The 21,800-nt window shown below is 40.7% G+C and overlaps 1 protein-coding gene across 11 annotated transcripts in view; it reads right to left on the reverse strand.

Moving 5' to 3' along the window:
• Positions 1 to 13,644, reverse strand: part of RALGAPA1 (Ral GTPase activating protein catalytic subunit alpha 1) — a 142,209-nt gene extending 128,565 nt beyond the window's left edge. For 7 of the 11 annotated variants that reach the window (XR_010651401.2, XM_065838424.2, XM_071809402.1 and 4 more), the window contains exons 1-3: positions 13,281 to 13,644; positions 1,155 to 1,265; positions 562 to 611 (exon numbers count right to left, since the gene is read on the reverse strand). Coding sequence is in view for 10 of the 11 variants with exons in the window: in XM_065838424.2 (XP_065694496.1) it covers positions 562 to 611; positions 1,155 to 1,265; positions 13,281 to 13,386 (267 nt within the window). In the remaining variant the exon portion in view is untranslated. Of the gene's footprint in view, positions 1 to 561; positions 612 to 1,154; positions 1,266 to 7,935; positions 8,003 to 13,280 lie in introns of those variants that run through there. The other 4 variants (XM_065838430.2, XM_065838429.2, XM_065838428.2 and 1 more) reach the window with 2 other exon arrangements.
• Between the last annotated feature and the right edge of the window lie 8,156 nt (positions 13,645 to 21,800).

Below are 21,800 nucleotides of genomic sequence, written 5' to 3' on the forward strand. Positions count from 1 at the left end.
ACAAAAACTTGACATTCTGAGCTATTTCTGAACTACAGTCTCTGCTCAGAAATGTTCTGATTTCACTGAATTAGTTTCCAACTCAATTAAGTCAAGATATGCTTTTGGTAAGGATATTGCGAGATGTTACTTTCAAATAATAAATATTTTAAAAAATTAAAAGGGATCTATAAAAACTTTTTATGCAGTAGTCACCTATATGAGAAAAATTAAAGATAACATGCAATCAAAAAGTAAAAAACCATCACGACTAATCAGAAATCACATCTATAAGAATTTCAAAATGTGAAGGAGAGTGGGCAAGACCACCACCAAAAAGTAATCAACTATCTGCACATGCAGAAGACATCTTTTTCCACTTGGGACATCTTCCTGCAAAACTGCAAGTAAAATTCTTTTTCTTCTCATACAAAGGACATATATTCAACTCTATGCAAAAGAAGAAAGAATGCAGTTAAGTGCAAAGCATATTTCCAGGCAACTGTAGAATAGCTGTACTATTATTTAACAAGACTTAATTCAAAGCAAAAAACTCATACAAGAATATTCAGGTTATCTTACCTCAAAAATAAAAAGAATAGAATCTAATTCTTCTCTCTGAGACTTGTGACCTAGGGGTAATAAAAAACCAAAACAAAACAGAAGATACACTTTCATTAACAAAACAAAATGTAAAGGACAATGACAAAGAACCTTAGATGTGTAAAACAAAAACATGCATTTCTACAACCATAATTTTGCATTCCTTCTGCAATTTTTTTTTAAAGTATATTTCATAGTAAGGTTTTATAACAGTTACAGTTTGATAAATTTTTATCATGGCACCAACAGCTGGTAGAGATTAAGCTACATAATACCTTGTTACAACAAAACTTAGAACAATTCTGCAGAACACAAACAGTATAACACCTTAAGAATCCTCACTTTGCAAAGTGCAAAACCAGTCAGAGAAGAAACACTCCTTGCTCACCTCCACTGCACATACTTCCCTGTGCTCCACCTTTATTTGCAAAGTTCATGCTTACATTTATTTCTGCACAGCTAATGTTGCCATATGTGACCACAGACACCCTGCTTTATTTCTAACACTCTGCTTTATTTTATAACAAAAAAAGAAGTGCCAAAACAAAAAGTGTTCTATCCGAAATACTTACCTTTTTGTTTAAGACCTACTTCAATAGTCACGAAGTTTTCAAAGAACACATAATATATATGTGAAAAATGTACGTCGAAAAACTGTTTGAGATCAATTGATTCTGCATTCTCTGAAAAATAAAACAGAATACTGGTTTTATTTTTTTTAATACTCAGAGTCAACCACTGCATACCATTATCCAGTAGTAAGAACTTCAGATATTTAAAAGAAAAACTATTTTAAAGAAGTTCTTGAAGTTTTCTTTTAAACTGAAGCTAAGGAAATTCAATAGCACGCCACAAATGCCTAGTGAATTTTAAAACACAAAACAGCATCTTCCTGCACACTCAATGTTTGCATGACAGTAATACCTGCAAATCCCAGCCATGAACCAGAATTCCATCAGGACTAGCATTGTACAGATTAATGTTGCTTTAATTGTTAATTTAATAGAAATAAAGCTAATGACGCTGCCCAAACTCTACAACAGAAAGACCATCGCTGCCCCCAACTGTAATTACGAGACACAGCTAAGCTTACTTAAGAAAGTGGGAGAAGGATGAGAAGTGAGGATCACCTCTGCTCTGCAGAGAAACCAGGAAGACGCAAACAGAAGCACTGAATTCCCACTGTTGCCTCCTTGCTCCCTCCAAGCTCCAACATGCTCCTTTCCCAGTCCTCCATACTCCTTGGATTACGTGGTCTCTAGAGGTCAGAAGCTGGGACCTCAGGGATACCCCGAGATCATTACACATCATTATAAGTGCACGGGGATGTGCTCTGTTGTGTACCCCAGGAAGGTTTCCAGATTTTGTTCCCACAACCCTCTAGTTGGTTTATGCAAATCTTTGGTTAAAGAAATACATGATGATTTATCTAGATTAATTTTAAATTTATTGTTTTAAACAATCAGTTCTTTGAAGCCTTAGTACATGCTGAACCAAAAGAAGCTCCCTGTCTTGTTACTTAATTACATAAGACTAGAGAACCTACATGGACAGAACAATACTATGGAAGCACAGAGGAACAGGGAGACAGTATTTTAAAAGGCAAAACTCTCACCTTTCAGAATATTGATGAGAAACAAACCAACAAAAAAAAAGAAACTGAGGCAGACAAAACTTCTATACCCTTCACCAGCTCTATGCACTGAGGCACCATCTTCCACCAAAGATATTTACAAGTCCCCTTCTAATTCTTTATTGGATCATAGTTTTTTAATCCTTTTTAGAATGACATCAATCTTGATCACCTACAATTGCTATAGTAAAAAGCAAAGAAACAATCAATTGAAAGGATGGTCAAAAGCACAGCATGGTTTTCAATGCTATTTTATTACGTAGCTCTGGAAGACTGCCAGTTTTCTCACAAATCTTGCTATAAAAGTTTCCAATACATGTTCAGTTTCTGCAGTTATCACAGAATTCAGCCATCATCTTGCATAATCAGTACAGTGGAGGCAGAGCGCTCCTCAAAAAGACAGTGCTGTATTAGCAGCTAAGATAACGCTTTAAGCAAGGCAGCTTAGCCAGCAATAAACTTTGTGGTCCAGAGTGGCAAGTGTGTGCCTGACCACCTACAGGACTACCCAATCTCCAGTTTTGCAGAAACTGTTTCACCACTTACGTATCAGCAGCTGAACTGCTGAAGTCCAGAGTATGACATACTAAAGTATGGACAACAAAAAAAAACAATTACACTTTAAACAGACCACGATTTTCAGACAGTCAGGGCAAGTGCACAAGCAACAGAGCTATGACTAAAGCATAGGCACAACCATCACATCCACTTCCACACATCGGGCAGAACCCTAAGTGAGATCTAGACTATGGACATGAAAACAGATCAGGAAACAAATCAAAGGGGTTTTAGATAGGAGGATTAAACAGAGAAAGAAAGCACGGATTGAGACTTTCGGGAGAAAGGAAGGTGGCAGAAGATAATCTTTTAGTCCATACATTTAACTGCTATTTGGGAATTGAACATAGACAGCAACGTTATACGGAACAGTTCACATTATATGAAGGAGCAAAAAATGCTAGTTTCAAATACTACAGGGATCAGGAGCAGTTAAGCAGTGTCTCTGCCAATCAACTCAGAGGAACACTGCATTTTTGCAGGCACATTAAATGTTTTGTTTCCTGAAATAGGTCCTCCTTTCCTCAGCCACAGGTCAACTCTGCAGTAAATAAATAATCAAAAAAAACCACCCCACCCCCAAATCCCAAATGTTTTCTTGAAAGACTCAATTTTAACACAACAGTTCGTAATTTTTGAAGACACTACTCCTCGATCCTTCAGGTGATGGATCTAAAGGCTTGCCTACATCACCAGCTGGACATTGATTCTAATTTTTCCACATAATTACTGTATGACACTTGGATATACCTGGTGCTGTGGTAAGAGGTCCTGCCATCGTCAAGTTCTGTTTGGGGGGAAGATTTCAGAAGACGGTCCTTTTTTGTTGTTTTTGTTATCATTATTATTATTATTATTTATTTTGTATTTATTTTTTAAGAACACTGTGGTGCAAATCACCTCAGGACTCAGAGGAGAATTGGTAGACCTGTATTGCCACCATTAACAGCAAATTAACACTTAGAGCATACCTTCAGAATACAAATATAGCTTGGAAGTGCAGGATGAAAGTAAAAAATTCCTTGGTTTTGCAACTTTTCTAGCAAATGCATTTCACAGTGATTTCTTCCTAAGATCACACTTGACAGCACAATCAAAAGCAAGTTTTTGGAATTCAAACCAAGCAGTTAACAACACCCGAATACTTGCAATAAATTCTATCACTTAAAATGGAAGAAAATAAAAATACATCATCTTATTTAATGGGAGTTTTGTCATGGCATTACATTAAAATAATTATTTTTTTTTAAAACACCCACAAGCTATTTCTGTTAATGTTGAACAACAGCTTTGCTTCTAAAGCAGGGAAAGCACATGTGCCTATCTGATAGGTTTGCCACCCAGAGCAAAAGACAGGATCTGCTCAAAGGACATCTATAGTGATTCAGTAAGCTGCTGGTCCAGAAGTTTGGAACTCATTATGCATACCCCAACCAAGAATTATGGCACGAAGGAGTGGGGGGAAGTAGAGCATGGACATAATAATGTAGACTGTAGAAGAGTTTGAGCTGGAAATCATCTAGTCTGGCCACCTGCCTACACCATTCCATGTCACAGTTACCTCCATGCTGAACACAATCCACAAGACTAATACAAGCATGGAGAGATTATTGCTCTCCTTGATTACTTTAACATCAAAACTTCCACCTATATGCTGCTGTTATGGTTTTCTTCATTAATTAAGTATCTGATTCCTGCCCCCGCCCAATTAAAACATCTCTAAAACGTTCGGTTCACTTTTATCTTTGTAATCAACTGAAGATACAACTCTTCAGCTCTTTCATCTTAAGCCATTTTCTCCATCACAAGGTCATTCTCTATCCTCTATGCCCTCTCAAAGTAGCATGAATGCTTCACACAGAGGTAAAAATCATTTCCTCTACAAGGAGCATCTGCATGTCCTTTGCACACAGCCTTGAACTGAGAATTTGCAGGAAGTTGCTTGTCTGCTTTGGCTATTTAATCTTTTCTGCCTTTTAAAGTAGGGAGACATAGCCTTGTTGTTACATGAAGTGGGATTACACAGAAACAGGCTTTTCCCCCCTAACTTACAGTGCATTTATTTACTTATTTTTAAACAAAAGAACTTTGTATTCTCCTACCACGGATTCATGTAACTAACACAAACTAATGTATTCCTGTGCTCTTGGTATTTATGCCCAGACTGGGAGGAGGGAGGGACTCAGAAATAGATCTGGCACCATATAAATGTTAAGAGTTTCTCAGAACGGGAGAGGGAAAAATGGGACATTACTGTATTCCACCAATGTAAAAACTAAAGCTTCTACTGTACAAAGTATAGTTCCAGTAAACTAAAATCCAGATTTCCAGCATTATTTATGGAAGATGTTTGTCAAGAAAATGCAATTCTCTTCATATATCACACGGGCAAGAAACGTGGATTATTGACTACTGATTTTTCCTTTATAATTTTCTGTAACTTCCAAATTAACTCTGGGTGTTCAGTGGTGGGTTTTTATGTGTTTAGTTTTTGTTTGTTTGTTTGTTTTGAAAAAGTTTCACGTAAGCACAAAGAGACATTATACCGCTTCTCTGTCCTTTTCTTCCTCCCGTAAGACTTTTCTAAAAGTAGCTTTAGTTTTTTCTAGGTTCAGCATTAAGAAGGTAAGTTATCTTTTTTGATTTAACTTTTAGAAGTTGTATTCAGCTTATAGATTTCTGTTCTATTTTGATGCATGAAACAGAGAACTGAACTAAAAATGGAAGACTATTACAGTTATCAGAGCTATTTGTATGACCCTCATTACAAGAGCATTCAAATACCAGAGCAACTGGAATTCATATTTCCATTGAACCCACTGAAATGTTGAAGTTCTTACTACTCCCCTCCTTACAGACTGGAGCTGCAGCAAAGAAAAACAAACAAACAAACAACAACAACAAAAATCACACCAATCAAAACAAAAAAATCCTCTACCTCTCCTACCAACTTCTGTGCTTACATGTGACTGTACTTTTAGGAACTTAATTTCCTATATTTTCAACTGGCCAACCCTTTTCTTACAAACTTATTTTCATCTCTTTTCAAAAGGTCAATTCTTTTGAAGGTTAATTGTTCAAAACTTTCTGGAAGGTTACAGTCTTTCCAAGTATCTCAGTAATGTGTTCAAAACTTAAGTGCCCACAGTGACCATTTTAGGAAGGGAAAATTCTAGGCCAAGATTTTCTTGCAGAAAATTTGTTCTGCTACAGAACTCTGCCTAAGAGTAAACCCATTTGCTCCAAAGCTTTTATTATGGTTTATTTACCAGCACATCCCATCTAAACCAGGAATAACTTGCATACACAAAAGTGTTTCAATAAAAATGTAACCCTTCAGTACTTCACATTGGAAGGAGGACACTATTTGAATTGCATGTCATACTTAGAATTACAGTGCTAGAGCGCCACCTCAAAGAGCTTAAAAATTACTTTGTCAGATGTAAAACACGAACCAGAAAAAGCACCACAGGTTTTTTACTGTATATTTAAACTTGCAAGGGATCACCTAAGCCAGATTCTGCAAAGCTCACAAGTTTACGCGTAAAACACCCCTATCATCTGTAGGACGAGGATCTCAGTGGGCTTTAACACATTATATACAGTTCGTCATCCCTGTTTATTTTTTCTACATATTACCCTATAAATTATCATAAACGAATCCACAACATCTGTTACATACTTATGAGTTGATTTAGCATGGGAAATGAATCTGTACCATTTAGGTGATTGCCTGCTGTATGAAAATAAAATATTATACACCAGCTAAACTTGTACTTTCTGCACATGACAGAACTTTAAAAGTAAATTATCAAAATACTGAACTTAAAACTAAAACACCCAGAACAGAACACCTAGAACCCCCAGACAGATCTTAGATATACATAAACTTTTCTGGAGAGAACATTAACATTCACCAGTTGACACAAATCATCACAGAAATTTACCATAGCATTTAATAGAATAGTCCACATCACTACAGATCAAGTTGTGGTTACTTTCACATTTGATTGTAAGTGTTTCAGAACAGTATGTTTATACATAAAATTGTTACAGCACATAGTATAAAAAAACAAAACAAAAAAACAAACCACAAAACATTATCCTGTCGCATTCTGAGACTTACTGGCTTTTAAGTCACTTTCCCTCATCCTCACACAAAAATAAAATACCAGTGACAACTGCAGCAAACAATGGCCTGGAAGACAGCCAGACTTCTAGTTCCATTTCTGTGAAGCAGGGGCCCGCTACAGAGTCAAGTGTTCAGGACCCATTCTCACAACAAACTGGTGCCATTAGAAAGCCAGAAGCTTCTAAACGTCCTCAGTTTCAGTTAACATACAATCAAAATGGCCAACAGAACTTACTCATTCTTAATTCTCCAAGCTGAAAAATGCAATGGCTGCTTTAAAGCAAAACAGTATAGAGATTCAGTTATATACGGACAATGTCTCTAATAGAAAAGTATGTAGTTTAGAAAGGTCAAGTGGAAAACCTCCAGAACCAACTGGTGGCTCTGGCATAGTTAAAGGACCGTCATAGTGAAACAGACCTGATAACAAACCACCAAAGACCACATTCAAAGAGTGAGCTACAAATGCAAATGCAAATCTATTAAACAAGGGCTTCACATTACCCCTTACTGTTTCAGATCACTAACAGCTACTTAACAAAAACAATTCACTTTCTTAAAAAAGGTAATTTTGTCAAAGAAAATATTCTAGAGGTTTTTGGTACTGAAAAAAAGAAACACACTTCAAGAAATCTTGTAATGGACTTCTATTTCACATCAGACAAGCCTAAACTCCTGATCACCAACATCTTTTTCACACAAATATACAAAGGAAAAAACCAAAACCAACCCACACCACTAATGAATAAGCAGGTTAACAGCACCAATGAACATCTTCTACACATAAACTGCTGGAAATTTCAGCCCAGGTGCTCTATGGGAATGAGCAGAAGCAGCTGACAGCTCTTCAAAGTAATTCTTCCAGGTTGCTTGCAGACACCAGAAGAGCTACACTAAAACTTTTAAGAAATGCTTCCATAACAACTCAGGCATGTTCCAGAACTTCAGATTTCATTTAAGCAACTTCAAACACTTTGTAGTAATGTATTTATTTTCATTCCAAACTGCCACAAGCCGAACCCACACAGACCTTTCCTTTGCATAGCAGCGGTCAGAGCTGCCCTCTGCACCTCCTGCACCATCTCAGCCAAAATCCTGAAGCAAAGCAATTCTTCCCCCTTTCCTCCCGCCCAGAACAGAAGGGATTCAGGGTTAAGTCAAGACTGACAGAACATCAAGTTTAACTGCTTAAACTGCACTCAACCCACAGCCAAATCCATGACTTACAGCAGTGACACATCCTCTGCAGTTAGAATCACCAGGCAAGGAAAAAAAAAAAAATAATCTACAACTCCTGCCAAAAATAATACAGCTTTGCACATCCACAGAAACTTCTGGAACACTTATCTCCAAAGAAAATTCCAGGCAGCTAGTTTTGCTGTAGCTTCTCACTCGCCTCCCACTTTAGCAACCATAAGATGTTTTTCATTTATTATCGTATATAAGTGATATTATGAGTGATGTTGACAATGTGCAACACCAACAAATACCATCCAGCTGAAGCATTAGGGCTTACTGCCAGTCAAACAGACTTCTTAAATTAAAATCCTTTTAGACAAATGCAATCTCCGTTTAAGTACATTGTTTATTATTAAACAATATATCAGAATGGATGGCCAATGCAGACCCTTTCATTCTGTCCAGTACAGCTTCACTTCTCAGCAACTGCTTATGTAAGATGTCGAGCACTAACCAACCACCAAAAGTAACAAAATAATAAAAAAATGACCCTACAGTTCAGATGCTCTGTTCTCTTGAGTACTGCATTTTACAAGCATTCCCTCCATGGTTCCAGAGATATAAGCAGTGTACTTCTAAGATAACAGATGCAAATAAAATAATTCATGAGAAGTAATATATTCCTTTTCCCTTTACTCTGGATTAACAGATTACAGGCCTGTAAACTCCTGCTCCACAAAAAAACGAAGAGGATGGAAAAAAAATCTTATGAATTCAGCCCTAAAAGTAGATGTTAAACCAAGTATATTCATTTTACTTGCTTGCACATAGCAACATTACACAGAAATCATCAAATATTTATAGGCTTTAGCTTTTTTTTTAAATATGTATATTTTAAAATTCTGATTGACACTACAAATACAACATGTAGCAACAACATGATTTGATATCAAAACTAGAATAAAAGAAGTAGTTAAAATTGTTACGGTATGATGTTATGAAAGGGTCACATCTAGCTGCCTTAGTTAATTATACAGTTCTCAAAGTATTGTTATAACAAAAGGCCAAATCAAGCATGGCCTTTTCAGCATACAGGAAGAAGTCGGAAGAACAGTTTGATTAAAAAAAAAAAAAAAAAAAAAGTCACATACAGACCAAGATAGTATTAGGGAACTGTATGAGACTTAAACGTACTTCTCAGAAGCAAGGAGGACCAAAGAAAAGTGCAGGGCAGGGGGAGGAGGAGGAAACAGCTCCCTACAGGAAGAAACTGATACACCTCAAAAGAACCAGATCTCTTGAAGCAGATAGTTCCAGTTGTTTCAAGAAAAATCCTGCAGCAGGAAACAATGAAAAGCAGATTACCTTCACACACAGACTGGTATGTCCCAGGATATAGACTTCAAACTCTTTCCAAATTTTTCTTAGCATTTCTTAGTAAGAATATTTGTTACTGCTTGAAGGTCTCCTAAAATCTTTAATCTCTACTAAAAAAACCCTTATGCCTGTGAGACGCATAAATCAGGCACATATTACATTTGCTTTAACAAAAAATTTAATCAATTCTGAATTAGTCACCTGAATTTCACTGAATTTTCCTTGGCTCCTGAATTGCAAAAAAAGGTTGAACAGATCTATATGGAAGCAGAGCAGAGAACCAGCCAGAGGCCAGACACTGGAGAGAACTGGCAGAGTAGTTATCTGCAAAAGAGTTTTAGTAAAAAAATACAAATGTATTTCCCCCTGTATGCCTATAACTGACAATTAGTCTAGCACTCAGGAGCTTCCCAAACCAAAAATCCGTTACTGTAACTTCAAATTTGGTAGGTATTAATAAACTTTATTTCCTAGTTTATTTTCATATATGTTTACATATTTTTCACTATCTGCTCCTACAGAAAGGGATTACAAAGCTTTCAGTGTCTTTTCACAAACAGTTTTACTCTAAGTCATTCCCATCTCTAAATCTTCTACACACTGACTATAGCAACAAGACTACTAAAGCTGCAGTGATATTTGGTGTAATGGTATATCACTGTTCTACAAAGTCACAAAATTTTCTACGCTCCTTATGGAGTCAGACTAACTTGCATTTTTCACTATATTCAAACTGAGTTGTCACCAATGACAAAATAAATTTTCCTGAAGTGATACAACTCACTGCATTCTAAGTTATCTTGTAAAAGGCATGTAAATAATTTCATCTAATGTAGAATACTTTTAATTGTTAAAAACAAATGTCACTTGCCTGTGTGCTGTCCACTCATGTAGCTTCATAATAGGTTCACTGAAATTGTTCAGTCTCTTGTTTGTCTTTACTAACAACATTATACTATCTTAAAAAATTTTAGATGATGCATGATCTGCACCATTGTCTTGTAGCATACAACAGTCAATCTTTGACTATAATTAAAATTTTTAGATTCCCTCTCTTTGGCTAATAGACAAGGAACAGTCTATAATTCACAAGCACTCTACCTCTTTTCATGACTATTCCATTATTCTAGCCTACAGGAGAACTGCTGCTTTGGATGCCTGGATAAAAAGAAGAGGAAAAATTAACTAGTACTCCCTTTTCTCCCTTCAAGTCCTAATCATGAATCCAAGGCCATGCTTCATTTTATTGTTGCTGAACCAAAGACTAAAAAGTACAGCAAAAAAAAATAACTGTGGTCCAATATACCTTGCAGGCCTACTGAAAAAAATTTAAGAACAAGAGAAAATTCTCTCTTTCTCCTGGATGTGAAATAGCAAAGAATTCTCTTCTGGACAGTCTTTTAGTCTCCAATATGCACGGGCTAAGAACAATAAACAAGACAAATCATTTTTCATTCATAAAGATGCTGAACAGAGTTGAACTGAGATTTCCTCCCTTCTCCCCTTGAAAAGTCTGTTGGCAATAGCTATTTTGGCTCCCCTGAGCATGTGGAAACATGCCAATTATTATGCTGGGGGAGCTGTCACTGAAGAAAAAAGATAAACAGGAAAATGCAGCACTACGCTGCTCAAGCTGCAGGATGGTGCCTGCATGCAAAGCCACCTCACATATCAGTCTATCTTATGTGGGCACATCATTTTTTTAATCTGGTCCTGCAGGCCAGTTAACAAAACAATTGGAAAAGAATGGACATAGAGTTTATGCTCTGAAAGCCAGTATAGAAAGCACAGAAATTTAAGGAATAAGACAAAGAGATGATCACAGCAGCAGCCACACTTCAAATAATCTGCTATATATACATATATATATATCTTGCACTACACTAGGAATATGTAGGTAAATATCCTGCTCCACTTGCCCCTCAAAAAGATCTTGTTTTTGTACCTCATGCATCTAAGAATATCTGCACAATGACAAAATCCTGTAGATGCATCCAGAACAGACAAGCTGAAGAGTACTGTTATACCTTTCTCTACTTTCATTGTCACACACAGTGTTCTCCCAAACTTGGAGAAAGAACATGTGGGAGTTGCGTTTCAAGAGCTGAGACATACACATGTGCAGGGGGAAAAGGGAATGGCCATCCCATGAAAACATGTCCCAGCAGATTTAGTCTGTCCTACAGCTAGTAAGCAGAAACCTTAGATTAGATAAGAACGTCTGCTTGACACAGAGTTCACGGCTTGTATCTTACAGAATGCATCCAAGTATTAAGAAGGCTGAAGGAAAATCTTGTAAATAAAGCTAAGCCACAGAAATATAAAATCTAGAACAGATCAGATCAAAATCCTACAGATTGTTTTGCAGATTAAAGCAAAACTAGAAATATTCAACATACTTTAGGCAGGAAACCTAGGTACTTAGTTTCTTTATAATGCTTTTTGCTCTTAAGTTTCAACTGATGAAGCAGCTAAAAATAAATATAAATCAACATAAAGCAAGCCACAACTGGTTCAGCATAGCTAGTAAAGAGTGGTAACATTTGGAGCGGGGCAAGAGGATACATTTGACTACTGAAGTGTCTTTGGTAGCTTGCTACCCAACTATTCTTCATTTCAAAAGTCTAAACAATTATTATGTTGCAGAAAATAAGTAATGCAGCAGCAGATGCTGCCATATAGGAAGACCTGTTCCTTCAAACACAAATACAAAAGAAAAAAAGAGAACAATGGCCATTTTCATTTGAAAAGAAAAAATCCAGCTTTGGAGGCCAAGGACAAGATACACACAGCCCCAGCCCGTGGGCAGAACTCAAAATAACCCATTCAGTGTTCTGCGTTAAATACAGAATGCAATTGCCCTTGACCCAGCCCTGCAAATGTGCTGATAAACTGTCAGAAGCAACACACGGGTTTGCAGAACCAAAGGGCCCAAAAGACATTCCAGAGCAAACTTATTTTTTCAAGGACAGCTTGATGACAATGACTTAGATTTTTACAAACACATGAAACTAACAGATATCTTGGAATGATAAACTATGTTTTGGTTTGTATTTTTTTCCCCACTGGTTTGGTTCTTTTTGTTTTGGTTTGTTTTTGCCATTAGGCAATTATTCCACTTAATTCCAATTTCTATTTCACTGGTCAGGTTAAACAGCTGTTCACATGGAACTGCGGCAGTACTTAAGTGCTTATATGCCCTCCTCGACCAACTGGCAAACCAAAAGTGTTTTCAGACTAGCTGTATCAATGTTCATCTACATCTCCTCCGGTGAGCACTTAGTGTTGTAGCTCTTACCTTGAAAACATACACGAACATAAGTGGTTACTGTAAGCACTTAGGGGAAATGGACGAGGGAGTCACAGGCACCACTACCGCTCACCAGCCACTTCTATTCAAGCGTACCGACTTCACAGTGGTGACATAGCTCTGGAGAATAATTCACGGGGGAAGCACACCAGCTTTTCGCCTCCATCCACAGTTGCCAAACGAATTCCACCGTCTAACGCGGTGCAAATGTACGTGTCTCAGGACAACAGCGGGGAGCGAAGCGTCCCCTGCTGCGCCCGCCGGCTCCAGCGGCCCCCGGCTGAATTCCCGCCGGCTCCGAGGCCCTCCCTCCTGCCACCGTGCCGGGGCGCGGAGGGGCCGAGCGGGGTCTATCTCCGGCGCAGAGCCCCGAGCCCGCCTCCCGTCCCGGCGCCCAGCCGGTCCCGCCAAGTTCCCGGTCCTTCCCACGCCGGTACCCGGGCCGGCAGCCGCACGGACCTCGGGCCACGGCCCCTGTTGACCAGCTCCCTCCCTTCCGGCCGCCTCACCGATGAGGACACGCAGGTGCTTGAGGCGGGTGAGCGGGTCCTTGCGGGTGTCCAGCACCTTCTGCGTGGATTTCCGCACGTCCCCGTGCGGCTTCTTGGAGAACATCCCGCCGGGCCCGGCCCCGGCGCCGCGCTCCAGAGGCGGACAGCGGCCTCCGGATCCGCCCGCACCGGGGCCCCTACATAGCCAGCAGTAGCAACAACAGCAGCGCCGCCGCCACCGCCGCCTCCTGCCTCCGATGCGGCGGGGGTGGAGGGCCGCGGCGCGGAGCCAAGTCCCCACAGGCCCGGGAGGGGGGCCGGGCCTAGACTCCCCCTTCCTTCTTCCCTCGTTCTCCTCCCGCTGCTTCACGACAGCCGTCAGGTGCGACCCCAGGCGTCCCTATGGCAACCGAGCGTGACGTCATGGCCGGCGCTCCCCAGCGCACCTCCGAGGCGGGGCAGGCGGGCTGACGGACGGGGTCTGTCCCTCCCTCCCGTCTCTCAGGCCTGGGAGGGGAGGGTACTACCGGTGGCGCTGTGTGCGCCCGGGGCTTTCAGGGGTGTCCCTGCGGGAAGACGGAGAGCAAGCACCGGCGCACGACAGTGAGGGCCTCGCTGCAGCATCCTCTGCGCAACTCGGCACAGCAACTGGTGCTGGAAACTGCACTTCAGCTATTCATAAGTAAAACACAAAGTTACACCATTACACAGCTACTTCTGGCTATACTGGGACACTGAAGTGTAGTTAGGTGAGGGGGCAACCCCATGGGGGATAAGGAAATAAAATCCAGGTAGTGCCTCCGAACCTTCAGGCTCAGCTGTGCAGCCGCAGCGCCCTGTCCCGGCGCTCCTCCCGCCGCACGGTCCCCAAAGCGCTGCGACTCCTCATCGCCGCTGCTGCCCGGAGTCGCTTCTCCCCGGCGCCGCTGCCCACGCCTTGGGCTGCAGCGCTGCCAGCACCATCGAAAGAGCAGCCGCCGCTGCGCCCGGTCCGACAGTCTGGGGACCTCTGCCCCTCCTGCGCTCCCCGCGATGGTCACGTCGCGCCCACGCCGCTCCCACAGCAAAGCACGAAACAGGCTCGGGAGGCCGCGTTTGCCCCCGTCCCACGCACAATCTCACCAGAGGGGCCCGCAGCAGCCAGGGAAAGATACGAGGTGCGATGCGAACTCTGCTGCTGAGGGCCGAATTAGTAATGCCAAAAAAGCCCAAAGCTTCTCCTAAAAGCCTGACATGGGTTTACAATAATGAAATCGATGAAATGGAGAATTATTGGACTTTTCAATAGATGTCTGCTGTTGTATCATTTCAGACTCACGATTTGCAGTGTCCCTTTTCTTGGACATTTTAAAAAATCCAGTTCCCTAGCTAAGAATCTGATTACAATAGCTGGAGTTCTTAATATGGACAATATTTAACCATTTGAGAGTTGTTATAAAATTGTAAGAGTTGTCAACATTTACATACCTATCACATAAATAACGTAACTCGAGCATTTAAATGCATAACCAATAACAGTGTTACAAGCAAACTGGCAGTGGATTTAATCAGAAGGGTGTCAGTGAGGGAGTCAGTGTCACCTGCCTAGGTCCCTATGTAGTCTGCCCCAAAGCATCTCATATTCTACCACCTCTGTAAATTAGATTTGAAGATTAACAATGTTAGGAAATAGCTAGTATTACAATATTTTTTATTATAACAGCACATTTTAGATCTGACAATGATACATTGATTTATGTGCTTTGTTTTCTAAATTTTGTAAATTCTTTTGTATTTTGACAATTTAAAAAAAAACATATTTTCTTTGGAGAATTTACTTGCTTTTCTAATAATTTTTAGGTCTTTTAACTCAAGACACAGATTAAAACTAAATAAAGACATCACCAAAATGTTAAATGGCAGGAGGGAGCGGCATTAACCAAGATAATGGCTTCTACAGAGAACCTCCTGGCACAGAGCACACCAGGCAGGAAGGGCACGTTCTGTGCACAGCAAAAGCCGTCATCTTGCAAAGGCTTGACTTTGAAGCACGTGACTTCTGCGCCTTTGATTATGCATGGAGGACAAGGTTAGAAAATAGCAGGATTACTTAGGGAGCGGTTAGGTTCTGCTGCATTCCTGGCGGCTATTACTGTAGCAAATTCTTTGCATTTCCACTTTAAAGAAATAACTTTTCAAATATTTTTGTCCAGATGTGAGGGGAGGGCCCCCATCCTCATAAGTAAGTTTAGCTGAACTTTTACAGGAGTAGTGTAGACAATTAAGTGCTGCAGAACTTTTTACCCTTCTTTTAAATCTCTCCACAGGGCCCCGTAAGGTGTTCAAACTAGTGGGGGCAACTAGGTCACATTCATACCATCAAATAACTTCTCACAATTCATCTAGAATTTATGATTTCCAAGGAATTCAGCTGTTGCCAAGTACTTCAAAAAACTTATGACTATTTTTTGATATATCAAAGAGAGCACAAACCCTTTAGTTCTAGCCTGGTTCAGTCACATTTCAAATAGATAGATTACATTCTAGATTCTTGTATCCACACCCAGAAATCCAACTTTCTGGAACTCCTGCTTGACTCATATTTACACCACATTAAGGTACATTATTAAAAATAAGTTAAAATTACCCAGAATTTCACCAAGTATTTTCCTTCTTTTAGAGACCTAGCATGAGTCTTAAACCTGATCCCTCAGAGATGCATGTTTATATTCCAGTGAAGAACTATTTGCCTGCATGGTCCTTCAAGAGAAAACAACAAATTAAAAAGAATTGTTTTAAAGTGTTACACTGCTTCTCATCTCTTTATATTTAGCTCAGTAGTTGATCCCTCTGAGGCTTTTCTCTAAGTACTCGTATTTCAACTTCTCTATACTACCCTCCACCATTCACTTCCGATGGGGGTTGTCTTGCTTTTGAGAAAGAAGCCTGTCTAAATTGCACCCCGGGCATCAGGATGGTGTGTTGCAATCCTCCCGGTATGTGGCTTCTCCTGTGCTACAGTACTCCTCTTTGGGAACCAGCCTCAGTAACAAATTTTTAGTTAACTTAATTGGAAGCTATTTAATTTGAGAAAAAGACCCCCAAACCTAGTTAAGTTTTGAATAGTCAAAACCAGGTTTTTTTACAGTTTAGTGCTCTGGAGTAACATTGATACTAGAGATGTGGGCCACAACCTAAGCAGTCAAATATCAGGAGCCTGTAAGTTACTTCTAATATGAGAAAAATGGAACAGCTAGATGTTCATTTGACAAAATCCTCTTCCTGCGCAAAAAAGCATAAATTCCAATTTCATTTGCACAATCTCGTATCTCACGCATGAAATCTGGAATCTATACGCTTCTGTAGTTAAGGCAAAGAGCTTTTCGTGAGCTCATACTCTCCTGAGCAACCAATTCTTGCTTTATTGCTTTTTTTGTTAAGCAGTATATCACCATTAATACCTGTGCGTGAGCATCTGGTACAAAGTCAGAACAGTACAATTTTTCCAACCACCAAAGATCACAAGCTTGAATAAATTTTTCCATGAGCTACAGAACTAATGAAGCCAGATTTCCTCTGAATGTGTAGTCTAGCCACTGAATGCCATGAGTCACCTCCTTCCACAACCATAAACCTTCCTTTGCTTAGTCCTCCCCTGCCTATTGCAAATGAGCAAGAAGCCCAACTGCAGTTAAGTCTTAACTACGTGTACACAAGTTGGCGAGCTGACTGCTGTCCCATGGAAGGGTGAAAGCCGAGTTACATATTTCCCTCTATGGGGCATTACTAGGGGTTCTTTGTTCCAGATACCATTTCACAAAACACACATAAACTTGGTGTCTTTAACACTTGTGCTCTCATGTACAATTAGATCTATTTTTGCCAATGGATTTGAAAGTAGCAGGGAGAGTGCAAGCAAAAAAAAATCCAAACTAAAACCAACCCAACAGTCATTACCCAAGCTTTTTTTTCTTAATATGCTGGGACTCTGTCAGCTATGCTCAAAAAACAGAAGGCATATATGGCCTATCATGACGAGAAACTTCCATACACTTGAAAGATATTTTCAACCCACGTAATCATGACTAGTTCACGTAAAGTGTTGTCAGAGAATTTAAACTTTTGCTGTGCAAAGTCACCTCCAATTCTCAATGTCGGAGTTCTAATGTAAGCACTAACACTCATATCTGATATGAAAGAGGTTTTGAAATGTCAACACACTGATACAGCAGCAATTACAAAAACTTTTTTTCTAAATGAAAGTGCTCAAATACACTCTCTCAACCACTGACATATTTTTCTTCTCCAACTTATGAAATAGTTTTGCAACATTGACAAACCCACAAAAAAACTTCCAGAAGAGAAAAGCCATATGTGTCTGCCAACCTCTAGGGGAGAGCAAATTTTGCACAGATTATTTCCTTTTTATCAAAGGAAATATTTTGCCCCCAATCTCTCTCCTTATCTCACCTGCAGGAGTAAGCAGTCTTTTAGAAATAAATCCTATCTCTTTGAGTTTCTTTTGATTAGTAGTTCTAAGCTTACTTTACACCATTTGCAGCATATACCCAAGTATCTTGCCTAGATAATACACAAGCTGATGTAGGAAAGTGACGCAATAGTCTTCAAACATAGCTAGTAGCTAGCGCGCTGTAACTGCTACTTTAACTTGCTGCTGACCTTGTCCTGCAGGGAAAATAGTCTTTTCAGTGTTCTTGTGACCCAACTCCTAACGTTATGCTCTGAAATTGAGGGTGAAGAGTCAGATTTAATTTGATAGAGCACCCAGTGTATCATTTCTTTGTGATACTGGATAAAAAATATTTCAAGGGACATAATTTGGTTTGCCAGAGTTCACAAACACCTGAGCACTACCACTTCTTTTGTGACCCATGCTAGCGAGAGGCCCAAGAACTGACTAAAATGTTGCATGTATCTCCCACACAAATTTTTCTCATGCTTTTTCTTTCATCATTACTAACATATACTGATAGACCTGGCTAATATGTTGATATCCTGTCCCCTTTGAAGGACCTCATCCCCCACAATCAAACTTGTCTAAGACAAACTACATCTTTGGACTGGGAGAAACTCTCAATGAGAAGATACTTCTGCTCATTAAAATGTAGTGCACTACATTGCATCAAACACAGGAAAAGCTCTTTTGTCCCCGCTTCTCCTTGAAGGTTTCATCTATACCTGTACCCTACTGACTCACATTACATATCTTTGGCTTTTCTCCTTACAATCTTCTTGTCAGAAATATTCCGTTACTATGCAGTTACTCACGACAACAACTGTCAATCAGGTCGATTATCAGAAAGCTAGTAACTGCTTTTCAGATTCTAGAGTGATATGTTTCCATTCGCTGTCTTCATTAAACAAATTAGGTATTAAATTACAGCTCTGCTTCCTAGCTTCTTCTGAATATGTCTGGTCTAGTAGCCACCATGCTTGTGCCAGGTTCCATTTATCAGTGTGTTTCACAGATGTGGTTCAATAGCCAGATTCAGGTTATTGTCTCATGTGTCCAGACTAAGTCCTAGGAAGCTGATGCATGTATTTCCAAGCTTCTCCTCTTCACGTGTGTGAGTTCCCATCTTCAATCATCCCTCCCTTTCCCAAAATGAGAAAGGAGATCCCACCATCTGTCAGTATCTGTGCTGGCCAGCATTTTATTTATAATAGTTGTTATCATGTCAATTTTTTTTCAGGACCAGCTTTCAACAAAATTGCCAGCTTTGAATTTTACAGTATTGCCAAGTGTCCTTGTTAATGATCTCTTTATAATTGTTCAAAAATAGCACATACCAGCTGTTAATCCTGACTTCCCCATTAAATACAGAGCTGAGCTGATGAGGATGATGACAATTAGCTTTGTAGATACCTAATGCTTCCTTTCACTTACTTTAGTAAAATTATCAACCTACAGACTGGTCCGCTTGTAGGTGACTGGATTTCTAGCTTGTATGTACACACAGCAAGACACAAACCTATGCAAGTCCTCTAGAAAGCCAACCAGAATATCTTCTTTCCTCCATCCTTCTTGGACCCATCTGGCCCTAGATAGCTGATTAAGATAGGTGCTGCTACTTTATATGTTAAGGGTTTACAGGTGGTCTGATTAATTGTATTTCTAGGAACAAATTATAAGCTGCCAATAGCACTATGGCACCATATATAGCTACTGGAAATACCCTTTTCTCTTAGCTTTTTTTGGGACTTCTTTAGACAAGTTAACTTCTTAACCAATATAGTTTGTTTCTGGTTTTTTGTTGTGTTTTTTTTTTTTTTTTTTCCTCAAGACCATAGATGTTTGTATTGCTTCAGCTGGTTAATCCCCTCCTTCTCCCAGCTACAAACAGAATTGAAACAGCATATAAAATCATGTGTTACTAAAAAAGATTTCTGGCTCAATTCCCTATCCTGGTTGCTGATTTCCACTATGGGATGGCAACTTTGGTTTCCTTATAGAGCATATTTTTAGGTCCCTTAAACCTAGTTCCAACTGTTTAGACAGGAAATTACAATTTGGCCAAAGGTTTCCTGATTTCCTGCCATTCCTTTCACTGCAACTGTTGCCAGTGGTTTTTTTCTAGTCCAGATAATTTGATTTTTAGTCTTTTTATCTCATTAGTCCAAAATGCAACACTTGAATTCAGGATTGTTAGACATTTCTTATTTCTGTTGTGGTTTTTTTTGTTTGTTTGTTAGGTTTTTTTTTTTTTTGGTCAAATCCCAATGGATCTCTTATTAGGAATTTCAGATTCAGTTTGTGAAATTCACAGGTTTTCTCTGAGGACATATCTGACTCTTGTTTCAGGCCTTCTTCTAACTCCTTTCAGCCAGTTGAGTAGCAGACATCACTACTAACACTTTTGCCACGTTAGCTCAAAGGAATAACAGTTTAAAAACCAGTTACTTGGGCTTGTGGCAAGTGGAGGCAGGAGAAAAACATGTCTTTGGCAATGACAGCTGCCTGCACCTGCAGGTCTAGGAAGGGACTCGTTTTTGTGTCTGCTGTGGTTCTTTCTGAAGTCGTAGGTGTTTCCTATCATATACTTAAAATGACAAAAATTGCAGTGGGGCTGAAGAAAGCATGGTAGGTTCTGCTGGGTCCCCAGTTGGCTACAAAACCAGAGACAGCAGAAACAGAAGGGATGGAGTTTGCACAGTGAAGGACGGGAGGTGGTTAATTTTGTCTAATATTTCTTTGTGTTCCTGGAGAAGAGGTGGCACACATACATATGCTCCTCTTGGTGGAGAGTGAGAAAAATCAGTTGCTTTTGATACGCAGAGATGTGGGAGAAAAGAACTGACTAACGTACAGCGATGGTTGTCGTGGGCGAGGTGAGAAGCTATTGCCATGGAGGTAGAAGTCCGTGGGGAAGCTCAGAAGTTATTAACTGTCTTACAATATAACCTCCATAACATTCCTCCACACTGCGGAGAGTAACTAAATATGGATCTCTCAATATGAAGAACTGCTACTGCCAGGCAAATACCACTTGAACTTCACTGTGTCAGCACATGACAGCATGGAGACACAGGGCTTCTCTATCGCTTCTTCACCTGGCCCAGACATCAGAAGTGAGCCTGTGTGGTACAAGCGAGCTCATGTTCACCCCAGAGATCCTGCCCATGCTTACCTGCAGGCCACAGCTGACTGTGCATTTCATGACTCTTGAGGAGCCCTGCCAGACTTTCCTGCGCATGCATATGTCCATAAGTGAAGCTAATCAGCCCCTGATGGCAAGGGAACCGTTGGGTCAGTTTGCTCTAGTAAGCACCATGTCTATTCAGTACGTCTTACAAAGTACAAGTAATGGCAACTGGCAGATGGACAGACAAGTACTGACACTCAAAGCCAAAAAACCCACCCCAACCCTGCACAAATTACAGCACACCCATTGATTCCCTTCTCATGTCTGCTTTCAGTGGTTGCTGTCAGCTTCAGGGGGCCAAGTTAAGTCTGATTTAATATGAAGTGTAGCACAGAACTTGAAAGCGAGGAAGAAAGAGGTTCTGGTGGGTAGGTCGCTATTCACGGGGACCTCAGTGCCCTGGAGCCCACGGGGAGGTGGTGAGCCACACGGGACACCTTGCCACGATGCAAAGGTCCTGGGCAACAGTGTGGTTGCGGGGTCGCCGGGCGGGCGGCGCGGGCAGACAGGAGGCCCCAGGTCCTCCCTGCGCTGCTCCAGTGGGGAACGGCAACGGTCGAACCCCCGGTCCCGCAGGCCCGCTCCGTCGCCTGGGCCACCTGCAGGTGCGAAGCGCTCTTAGCTCTGCCTGATCTCCATAGAGCCTCTCAGCGACAAGCAACTCTGGGAGCGTCCCAGGACGGGGCAGCGGGCGCTGGAAACCCTCGCTACCCACCTGCCGCCTCGCAAGTGCCCGCGGCCGCAGAGCCGCATCCCTTCCTGCCCCCGCCCCGCTCCCGGCGGACGACAACTCCCAGAATGCCCTGCGCGCCGGCGAACGTCGGCTGCTGGCGGGCTTCGGCCAATGGGAGGGCGCGGAGCACGCCGGGCGGGGCAGGCTGCGCAGGCGGGAGGG

This window comes from Patagioenas fasciata, chromosome 5 (genome assembly GCF_037038585.1).
Source record: "Patagioenas fasciata isolate bPatFas1 chromosome 5, bPatFas1.hap1, whole genome shotgun sequence".
Lineage (NCBI taxonomy): Eukaryota > Metazoa > Chordata > Aves > Columbiformes > Columbidae > Patagioenas > Patagioenas fasciata.